General features: G+C 38.2%; 2 protein-coding genes across 4 annotated transcripts; one reads left to right on the forward strand and one right to left on the reverse strand.

The window, feature by feature from the left end:
- Nucleotides 1–1,431: 1,431 nt before the first annotated feature.
- Nucleotides 1,432–6,143, forward strand: LOC133882802 (uncharacterized protein At1g01500-like). Of its 3 annotated transcripts, none has more exons than XM_062322023.1 (3): nt 1,432–1,734; nt 2,738–3,449; nt 5,489–6,143. In XM_062322023.1, exons 2-3 carry the CDS (start codon nt 2,742–2,744, stop codon nt 5,714–5,716), a joined length of 936 nt encoding a protein of 311 aa, XP_062178007.1. In that variant the 5' UTR covers nt 1,432–1,734; nt 2,738–2,741; the 3' UTR covers nt 5,717–6,143. The 3 variants fall into 3 exon arrangements, with proteins under 3 accessions (XP_062178007.1, XP_062178005.1, XP_062178006.1); XM_062322021.1 differs by having other exon boundaries at nt 1,433–1,734; nt 2,589–3,449; XM_062322022.1 differs by lacking the exon at nt 1,432–1,734 and adding an exon at nt 1,879–2,026 and having other exon boundaries at nt 2,589–3,449.
- Nucleotides 6,144–7,133: 990 nt separating this feature from the next.
- LOC133882800 (BTB/POZ domain-containing protein At1g63850-like) lies at nt 7,134–10,124 on the reverse strand. Its single transcript, XM_062322020.1, has 2 exons — nt 8,879–10,124; nt 7,134–7,608 (listed from the first exon to the last, which is right to left on the reverse strand). The coding sequence occupies exons 1-2, from the start codon at nt 9,959–9,961 to the stop codon at nt 7,330–7,332; spliced, it is 1,362 nt and encodes a 453-aa protein (XP_062178004.1). The 5' UTR covers nt 9,962–10,124; the 3' UTR covers nt 7,134–7,329.
- Nucleotides 10,125–11,563: the final 1,439 nt, after the last annotated feature.

Genomic DNA, 11,563 nt, shown 5'->3' on the forward strand with positions numbered 1-11,563 from the left:
CAAAAAAACACAATTATTTTTTATTCTCTTTCAGTTTCTTTTTTTTCAAAAAAAAAAAAAAGGTGAAAAATAGAAACTCCACCCCCCCTTAACAGTGGCTCCGGGGATGGTCGCACGACCCTTTGGGTGATTTGGGGGTGGCCCAAATGGGCTTCGGGGGTGGCCGTGGCCACCCCCAGAGTCACTCGTGGGTGGCCTAACCACCCCCGATTCTCATCAGGGGTGGCCGCGACCACCCCTTGTATATTTCGTGGGTGGCCAACCAATTGTGGTGGTCGGCCACCCTGTAGTTTTCAATTTTTTTTTAAAAAAAAAAAAAATTATAATTTAAGTTTTTATTTTTATTATTTATTATTTTTAAAATTTATACAATGTGAGAATTTTTTAGTAATTTTGATTGTATTCCAATTAATGTATATTAGTTGTTACCAAACTAAAGATTAAGAATAACCATTCCATTCCATCAGTTTCTATTCTTAGGAATAACTATTCATTTTCCTAATGAAATAGTCATTCCGCAAACCAAACGAGGCCTAAGAAAATTGAAAATTCTCAGAATCTTGGACTATGTTCTTCACCACTATATTAAGTTATTAACTCTTCAAGCATTTTTAAGTTGGACTGTCTTTACGTAAAATACTTTTTAAAATATTCTAAATTAAATGTAGAGAAAGGTACCGCTAGGGTACTACAATATTTATCATAAGTTTTTTCACAAATTACCTTGACAGTCTACGTAGCGTTTACCACTTTAGCCAATAAACACTTAATTAAATTTATTTGTCAAATTTATTTGTTTAATTTGAATATTCATTTTGTGCAACTAACACTCATGTAAACTATCCTATCAACTTGTAAAAGATTGTAACTACAAGAAAATTTCAAAATAACTTCACAAGTGATTAATAGTTTTGAAGTAGAGAAATGATTGTTGTACGACTATAACATTTTTTTAAATTGACAATTGAATCTGTTTTCTTATATTTATATTTTCAATATCTAATAATTAATCAATTTAATCTTAAAAAAAAAATTGTTGAGTTTCACAACATCGTACCACTTACCACTTAAATTTTAAGTGTACCATGATAGAGTAGTGAAAATTTTCCGAACAAAACAAACAGTTAAAATTGACATGCAACAGCCATTTTAGACCCGTGAATGTCTCTCTAGATTTTTTCTTTTTGATTTTTCCTCACCAATTTACTTCTAGGGGGAGAGAGAGAGAGAGAGAGACGGAGCCTCCGTACTCTCGTAGATTCGTAGATCCTCCTATGTATACAGAGCTTGCCCATCATTTTCAATACATCGGCCTTGTGAACCTGCCTATTCTCTTTCCCGGATAAGATCTGAAGAATATCAGACGCAGGGTGACCCCACTTCAACAATATTTAATAAATACAACCTTCAATTCTTCAAAACTTGCCAGTACGACAAAAACATTAAAATTAAAGCAAAACAACTACAACCCCATTATTATTTGAGAAATTTGAGGACTTGGGTTGTTCTCAAATTTTGTTATTTGATTGATTTTTCAATTAATTCAAAGCAACCATTTTTAGCTGTCAATTTGATAAGTTATTATAGAACAGAACTTTTCGTGGCTACAATTTTCTGCAGAAGATCGAAAGCTCTGTTTTGTTTTATTGGTGAGGGGTCAGTATTCAAGCCATAGGATCAAATTCGATTATTGGGATTGTAGAGGCTGCAACCAGAGGATGTAAGATATTCGCGGTGAGTTTCCCTGGGAATTAAGTAAATTTTTGTGGTTTTTTTTTAATGTTTCTATGGTTATCTTGAGATCGAGAGTTTTGTCTGTTTATATGACGCGGGTTATTTGTCGTCTGTACCCGGCAATTTTGTTGCAATCTGTGGGGTTTTATTTTGTTCCTTTGATGTCTGATCAGATGGTTATAAGTACAATTTGTTTGGTTTGATCTTCGCTGAATTGCAGTTTTGGCAAAAACAAATAAAAGGAGTAATTTATAAATTCTTTCTGTAGTGTCTAGTTGCTGTGGTGATGAAGGTATGTTTCTCTATAGGTGATATTCAAATTTTGTTCATATTGTTGGGGTTTTTCTTGTTTGTATCGCATGGTATGTAGTGGGTTGAGTTTGGTGTGATGTTTACTTCACCTCAAATTGGGTGTGAATCAGTATGGGGCCATATTGTTCAGCTTTTGTCATCATTATTTGTTGGGTTTCACATTTTTGTTCTTTGGATTTTTCTCTAGTATTTTTTCCGTCTTCTTATCCCTTCTTTATCTTTTCTTTCTGCTTCTGGTTTGGTGGTTTTTTCCCCGTTGGCTTCTGCTCTGTTTAATTAATTGCCGTCTGTTCTGTTCAAGCCATCTATCTTGATAAGTTTCATATCTATTTGGGTTTTTGTTTCCTCGCTCCTTTCTTCTTTTAGGTGTCCTGTCTGTCTGAACTGGGTTTCTGCCGTTATATTAGAAAGTTTTTGTTTATTTATTTTCTTCATGTAGATTCTTCTGTTCATGTCTTTTCTATGAGAAATTTATGCTCCCAACCCCTTCTCTCTTGCATACTGATTGTGTTTCTGCTTTCTGCTCTTTGTTGGTTTTCCAGTGTCCAAATTATGCTATACGAATTTTGTGCTGACTTCATTCACATGGCTACGGCTGTTCTTTCACCGCTTGAGTTTCATTTGTATGAATTATCTCAACTCATAAACTCAATTAAAGTGGAAGGATTTCACTGAGGATTAAACTCTTCAGGGCCATGGAGAATTCTTCTGAGATGTCTAATGGAAATGGGCCAACCGACAATGGCCACATGGTTATGAGGAACTCTTCTTATCAACCCTGCGTCAAGGTTTCTCTACCCTGGCTTGATTTGAGAGTTTTTTATGTTAGAGTTAGCAAGTGTGAGATTGATGATTCCACTCCTGAGTACCTCACCCTAAACCATATTCCCCTCAACCGTGATACACTTCTTGAAGTCAATGGTGTTAGAACAAGCATATATTCTGATGGGGTGTCCACCCTTCTTAGAAGGGATCGATTAGATAAGAAGTCTGAAGAAGCGACTTTTGTGAGCACTGATAGCATCAGGATGACAGGGTGTGTGAAGTTTGAGGTATTTGATAAGGATCTTCTTGTGTTATCTGGGGTTTTAGAATTGTGTAATAGTAATGGTTTTGTCAAGGAACCAAACAATCAAGGCCAGGGATGGAGCATGAATTGTGAATCTGATGCGACTGTTGGCACTGGCTTCTTTAAGGGGAAGCAAATGTTGGGGCCGGAGTTGGCTTCGCCTACAATTGAGGTCTACATTGCAGGATCCTTTTCAGGCACTCCAATTATCTTAACAAAGACTTTGCAGCCCAGTCATCGAAAAAAGCATACGAGGAAGGGGACGTTGGATTCAATACCTGAGTATGAGGCAACTGAAGGCCCAAAAGATGCTCCTTCCAGGCTTTCTTTGCAGGTACCCTTTTGCTAATCTAATTCTGTAAGTTGAAGGGTTTAATGGGATTCTTTTTCTACTTTTAGATATTCTGTTCATCTCTTATGCAAGTGTTTCTTCAGCCCTGCTCATGTTTGATCCCATGTTTGCTGCCTAAATGTTAGCTTACTTTGTAGTATTTCTTGTTGCATAAAGTATTGGACAAGCATATCCTATAACGACCCAGGAAAAAGCGGCTAGCCACATTTACGCGATCACCTCAAAATGACCAGTCAATTTGGAGCTTTTCCTATAATCCATTATAAAGCTCAGTTTCACCTAATAACTAGGCAATGTGAGACTTTAGCACTCATGAATATTTTTATAAACCACTTACTCTGTGTGAGCTATTCATTTCTTCTTAATATGGGATCGAGGTGTTACAAACTCCCTCCCTTAAACTCCTGGCATCCTCGTTAGAGTCACGTCATGCGGTGCTCTAGTACCACATGACCTAGTGTTATTAGGAGATTCTAATACAATTTGTAACGACTCAGGAAAAAGTACTAGCTACATCTAGGCTATCACCCCAAAAAGATTAGTCAATTTGGAACTTTTCCTAAAATCCATTATAAAGTCCAGTTTCACCTAGTAACTAGGTAATGTGAGAATTAGTGCACATAAGTATCTTTATAAACCACTCACTATGAGCTATTAATCTCTTCCCAATATGGGACCATATACATTCTTATCCTAGACAGTTCAGAATGATAGGTGCTGGCATATGTTTTGAAGCTATGAATTAATAGGATGCTACCCTTTTTGTTTTGTGTTACATTATTTTAGCAACTTACTAGAATTTGTTAGAGCTGTATAATAGAAATATCTTTTATCCTATTGCTGCAGTCTTCCATGGCTTTTCTATGTAATACGTATACAGACACAGATGAATAATGCAAGTTGTATGTCCTTTTAGACACCCAGTCTGATTTAGTTAAGAGGTGTAGTCAACATGACCCTGGACTTGAAAGAGTGGAGATTTTTTTTTTTTTTTTTTTTTTTTTTTTTTTTTAATTTTAATATCACCTTGAATTCCGTCACTTTTTAAGGATTGTAGTTTGCTTATGGTGTAGATATACAGTTTCCCTCTTTTTGCTTTATTTCCACCTTGCCATAAACAATAACCTATGACCACCTACTGTGTTAAGTTGTGAAATGATGCTAACCCCAGAAAGAAGTTTTATGGAGTCTTTGGAACGTTATCTGGTGAAATTATCTTTTGGGTTGTACTGCATTGTATTCAGATAATTGCAGCATATACTTCTATGGAGATGGATGGATCCAACTAATATTCTTCCTCTATCTGCTAAATCCAATGTCTTTTCGACTCCCTCCGTGCTGCTCTGTCTGAGTTGCCGCAATTGTGATTTTCATTTGTATATCAGCTGATCTACACATAGTTATCTCTGTTTAGATATATGTTACCTCTTAAACACGCTTGCCTTCTCTGGGGTACCTCACAATTCTCAAGTACTATGACAGTTGGGTAGGTACAAGATATTCCAACTCCACAGGCACTTTATATTCACAGTGATGACAGCTTACACAATCTCTCTCATTATCTTGATCAGTTGTAGTTAATTAGAGGGCTGCATTTGTGTCTAGTTGTTGCAATAGCCTAAACGTGACAATACTTGATATTGTTAGAGATACGATTCATTGTCAACTTTTCACACAACTATCCTATATGGTAGGAAATCATAAGCTCTTTGAAAAAAGAAAAGAAAAGGAAATCACAACTATTCAATGATCCCCTGCCACATAGGATAGTTGTGTGAAAAGTTGACAGGGAATTATATCTCATATTGTTATTGTAGCTAGAGACTTTATTGATTGCCTTTCATGCGGTTTTTCGTAACCAGTTAGCATACTGGTAACATTTGTCTCATATGGTTGGTATTTTACTTGGGAAACTAACAAATATTTCTTCAACAAGTATATTTTTATGCTTGTTTGCATTCTACTTTGCTATTAAATTTTGCTTTCCTAACTTAGCATCCTGCTTTTCATTGACTTTGCAGATGTCAGAATTCCCAAACCACAAACCAGAAAACGAAGACGACTACAACCTGTACTCCGGGACAGCGTATTTTGAAGGTGAAGATGGAGAGCTTTCATGGTTCAATGCTGGCGTGAGGGTGGGTGTTGGTATTGGCCTTAGCGTTTGTCTTGGAATTGGAATTGGAGTGGGCTTGCTCGTTCGAACTTACCAAGGCACCACCAGCAACTTCAGAAGGAGGCTACTGTAATCCAGGCTTTCCCTGTTTCCCCGTCTTGCCAAATTCAACTTTCCCCATGATCCAAGGCAGCTAACTTGGTGTTTCTTGTTGCATATATGTCCCAGTTGTCAATGAGGAGGCTCGTGTAGTTTGCAATTAAGTGCAGGAAATGCATGAGTTCAAGTATTTCTTGGCCTCTATTGGGACTAAACCTTTCATCTGATATAAAAAAGGACCATTCGTTTCAAATGTACAACAATAAAAGCAGGAAACCTCTCAGCTTCTCTTGCACTTGATTTTGTAGGGAATGATCTTGTTTGTGTGTTCAGATCCTCATCTAGCTAGTGCTTTCTGCTGCGGCCTTCTGTATCTGTGAGTTCTGCTTTTGTCTTGTAAGGTGTTGATTGCAGTGAAGTGTTTGGTAATGGAAGAAAGTGTAGATCCCTTTGCCGACTCATGACTCCAACTTCTGTCTTCCTACCTATTTTGTTTTCTTGGCTTTTGCCGGCTCATGCTTTTGCTTAATATAGGCTACAATTGTGATTGAAGCTACGTCAGTGCTAAAAAAAAAAAAAAAAAAAAAAAAAAAAAAAAAAAAAAAAAAAAAAATTGATATCTTTTAACTACGTGTTGGTGTTCGTGTCTACTAGTTGGAAAAGAGTTATAAGTCTAGCATTTTTCTTAGATTAAAATTTTTGTTGAGAACCTATATTAATGTGATGGTAGCTTGTCTAAACAAAAAATAATTGGGCAGTAAGACAATGATCACAAGCTATCTGATTCTATTATGATGGTTACCTTCCTCTAATATTGAATATGTTAGCTTTAATTATTATATTAGTGACATAATATGAATTGTAGTAAACTATATAATTCTGTGGGACATATTTTTTGGATTTTGAAAGTTTTGAGGAGTAACAATATAAATTAATAAAATAAAATAAAGACGTAAAAGGCATTATCATAAATGTAGAAGAGGAGGAATGAAAAAAAATAAAAAAAATCTAAGGGAGCCAATCTAGAACGAATTTGAGGCTAAAGCCTAAAATATAGTGAAAATATTACTACAAAGAATTCACAAGCCTCCTTTGTATACGAATTGGAATAGGCAAAGAGACCCATAAATGGTTCCACAGCCCCTTCACTTTGTACGGCACGGCCCAAAACATTATAGGCAAAGAGACCCATATTGGTTACCTGGCCAGTGGGTACGTATTGGCAGAGCCATCCGTTGGCTTAGTGGCATTACTGCCAAGCTGCGGAGAAACATAAAAAATGAAACCACGATTACGATTACTTTACTCTTTTAACTTCGAATACATTAATCAAAAGTGGTCTTTGTTTCTGATTTTAATAATTACATCAACAACGGCTCTATTCTTTTCTCGTTTGTTAATTTGAAAATCAAACGTAGTCAGGAAGAGGGCCACAAAGATACTAGGAAAGATATCAAAAGCATTCAGGCTTGCTTCTATTGCAGAGGTGGAAAGATCCAGTTTTATGTACACAGTCCACACGAAGTTCTGACCATTTGAACACTGGTTAATATGCACAATATTGACAGAAAAGGCTAAACCTCTGTAATGACAACAGCACAATGGCGCAACAGTTATCTACAACCACAACATAAACACCAGTACTTTCTAAGAGAGGTTTTCGGGCTGTGGAGGCCGGGCTGTGCGTCGGAACCAGGTGTCGAATGCTGCAAACAAGTGAGGGCAATCTTCAACATTTCGGGTTGAGAAGCTGAGACACTGCTGCAACAACTCCTGTGCATCTGACATGGGTAGCGTGGAGATTATTCTCAGGAATGTCTCCTCCAATTCCAGGTAGAGTGATTTGTTACCAGGTGACATGGGCGAGACATTGTCCTTGCATACTATAAGAACAGGAAGCCAATCTTTCACAAGCTTCCTTCTAACCTGAAAAATATGAGATGAACAAGAAAACCCATTATTTTCAATTTAATTAATCCATCTAACTGGCATTTTTGGAGTTTAAATACACTGAGTAGCATCAGATCAAAGGTTTAAGGTCTTGGGGATTTTCAGAAAACATAAAGATTCTGTTTCAACAATCTAAAAACCTCCACCCTGAGAGTAACACATGTCTACTGACCACCAAGACTACAGAAAAGTCCCATTTAATAATTTTGTCAAAAACTGTCAATAATCAAGGTGAAGACCAGGAGGGAAATGGACTTAAAGGAGACAAATCTTACAGGGATGGCAAACAATGAAATAACTTTCACATGAGAATGCAAATTCAGGAAAATAGGGATTCAGCTCCTCAAACTAATTTTGTAGCTTAACTTGCATCCTTCCAAATCTTGGCTTTTTAGAATTTAGATTTAACCTCTTGTTATTATTTGCTCGATACTTTTCCCTTAAGTAACACGGCAACAGAGATGGGAACCAATCTAGAATGAAAAAAGAGCTAGTTCCTCATTTCGTCAACTCACCAGGGAAAGAACAAGGTATTAAAAACGCACATGAGAATTGTCATCCGCAAAAGGCTATGAAGCTGATTTATGGTGACAATGTCAAAGTTGATAGTCAAGAAAATATAAAAATATGATCAGAAAATAGGGCACTAAACGCTGCTTATACAGGATGAGTCATCAACAGTATGATGCATGCTAAGTATTCTTGTCAATGTTTAAAGCCATTCCAATATATGACTGAACACTCCCATTTAAAATTTTCCCATGTTTCACCCAAAACTAAGAACCCAAGATCCAGCGCCGGCCATCTTGACCCACTAAACTATTTTGGAGAACAAAGTCATTAACTCATTGTAGCTCATAATTTTACACAAGAAATATACTTTAAACCTAAATCATTGGCTTCATCATATCATGCGGGACAACCTAGATGGATTAAACCTACGAATACCCAAAAATCTCACACAGGTAAATCACTGCCTATATTCAACATCCACCGAAATATATTAACAAACTTAACCTGATCCCACATTAATCACGTATTTTACAACCATTCCAACAATTAGCTGAGACTCCATTCTTAATCCGTTTGTCTTTCCCATAAATGTAATCCAAAAGCATGCTAGTTCATCAATCCAACCGTGCAACGTGCAACGTGCAACGTCATAATGAATGATCAATCAATATCAAAATGTGTACTTTGTACATGATAGATGCAACATGCTCAAACTAATTCTCAAGCAAAATACCTGTCTGGTGGCCAAAATGGTGCCTGCGGCGACCGCATTGGCGAGCTTAAAGGTGCACCTGAGCACAACAGCCGGCAACCCGGGCACGATATTTCGCCACGCATCATCGCGAAACGCCCTCTGCAAATCGGCCGTGAAGGACGCGTCGTCACTCCACTCCTTGACGGCCGAATCGGCCACCCTCAGCTCGATCATGCGCTCCACCAGCCACAGCAAATGCTTGCCATTCGTCATGGCCGTATGCAGATTCAGCCTTTGTATCGCTTCGGTCTCGTTGTGGTCCCCTCTGAAGTCCGGGCTCGAGTACTCCTCCAAGGACTCCTTCACGACCTTGAGGCTCCTCTCGAAGGCCCTCTCCAGGACCCTCTTGGCGGAGTCCCTCGACGAGAAGTCTCTCAAAAGCTTCGCCACGAAGGCCTTCACGAACGCCATGTTTGGGTAATTGTGGATCGCCGAAGAGACCAGACCGTGCAGCATTTCCTCGCACGAGTCGTTTCGACCGGGCAAAACCCTAGCGAGGAGTTCTTTACTCTCTTCGCCTCTCAAAAACGGGATTAGGTTTAACACTCGCTTCTCTTCGTCCTCGGTCCAAGGCACCGCCTCGAGGAATTGGACGCAGGATTTAACGCAGTCTTCGAAGAGAAGTTCCAGGGCGATGGGGAGGAGATCGAGGGCGGTGGAAGCGCTATCGATGGAACCGGAGAGATCGGAACAGTAGAGGAGTTGGAGGACGGTTAGGTAGCACTGGAGGGACCCAGGGGTGGGTGGGACCCCCAGTTTGAGCTTGAACGGTGCCAGATTCGAGTTTGGATCGTGTTGTTGCCATCGGCCGGATAGGAGGGCGGAGAAGTATTTGGAGCGGTGGAGCACGTGGGAGTGAAGGTAAATCTGAACGTCGTCGCATTGGTCGTTGTTGTTGTTGGATGAGGAGTCGTCATCGGAGTCTGGAGTGGGAGTGGTGGCGGTGGTTGGGTCCACGAAGAGGCGGAGGATGACGTCGGCGGTGGAGGGGTCGTTGAAGAACGCGTCCGTGATGCTTGCGGTGGGAGACACGCGCTGCCGCTTTTTAGGGATCCCAATCATCGTTTCCTGTGAGGATGTTTGTGATTTGGGATGCAGAGAGAAGCTAGGAGAAGATCAGAAGAAGGAAGAGACGTTCAGGCGAGAAGATTTTTATGGGAGGGAAAGCGGAAGGAAAATGAGGAACGGGTTTTATATTGTAGTGGTGGAGGGGCCGACACGTGGGTATGGGATATCACATATCAGGATATGAGTTTTTCGGATAAACACTCCATCTATTAATGTCCCATGGTTTTGCCATTCAAACTGCTGATGAGAATACTTAAAATAATAGTAATAAAACAAAACTTCAAATGAGACATACTTCTCCAGCAAATTTCGGACAACTCACCTCCTACTTGGACAAAGGAGCTACATAAATGCTCCGTTTGTTTCGACGTAAAATGATTTTTGTCATAAAATAATTTCAAGGAAGTCATTTTTCTGGAAAATATTTTTCGCCGAAAGTATTTTTTGGTGTTTGGCGTGTACCGAAAATCATAAATATTTTTCATATTTTCATTTAATCATATTAACCTATAAAAATTAATTTTTATTTAAAATATATAAATATTAATATAAAAATCATCGATGACGAGATTCGGTCACTGACCGACAAGATTCTGACCATTTTTACCTGATTCCGGCTAATATAGCCAGAATTCGAGATAAAGACCGGAATCCGGACAGTTTTGTCGGAATCTGGGATAGCCGGATTCCGGCCATCTGGCCGGATCTGGCCAGATTCCAGCCAGATTGGTTGTCGGAATCTGGGCTGACCGGATTCCGTCGCCAGATTCCGGCGACATTAACCGGATGTTGTCGGATTCCGATACCGGCAATATTTCGATGGTAGTCGGCTGCTTGAACGTGAAAGTCGATTGTGTTGTTTAAAATAGATCGACCGCGTCTGACGTCTTCGAAAAATGATTTACGCTTTTTACTGAGCATTTTTTGTCAAACAGAAATCATTTTCAGGTTGATTATTATTTTCGCCCCTACCAAACACCTGAAAATGCCGAAATCATTTTCCAGAAATCATTTTACGCTGAAACAAACGGAGCAAAAGAGTTACATTTACTGTCATCTGTAAAATAAATGGTTGAAAATCCGAATTCAACTTCTACTCGTGTTAATTATTGTTACAGCACCGGCAACAATCTCTCAATCATTTTTCATATATTTAGAAAACAATATTACTTTTTGCTTCATTATAAAAAAAATATTTTACAATAAATTCTCTTATATTTTCCTATATCAATTAAATAATCTTTCTTACTCTTATTTTATTCTTTTTCTTTTTCCTACTTTTTACTCTTTCCTACTTTATTACTCTAACAATTAAATAATTTTTTTAATTAAAATATTGGATTGGGAATAAATAATAGACATGTATATATATATATATATATATATATATATAAATTACTGTTTATTCCCAACTTCTTCATCTAAATATAAGGTATCTGCCGTGAAAAGTTTTTTGGTGTTTTTCATGAAATTTTCCTTAAATATAGGGAAGGGAACCAATATATGGTAACTGCTGCTAGTGCTCTTATTAAGTTTTCATTACCGTATAATTGTGTAATCAACCGTGTATATTTATATAAAAGGTAGATTTATTTA

The sequence above is a fragment of the Alnus glutinosa genome, chromosome 11, assembly GCF_958979055.1.
Source record: "Alnus glutinosa chromosome 11, dhAlnGlut1.1, whole genome shotgun sequence".
In the NCBI taxonomy this organism is placed as follows: Eukaryota; Viridiplantae; Streptophyta; class Magnoliopsida; order Fagales; family Betulaceae; genus Alnus; species Alnus glutinosa.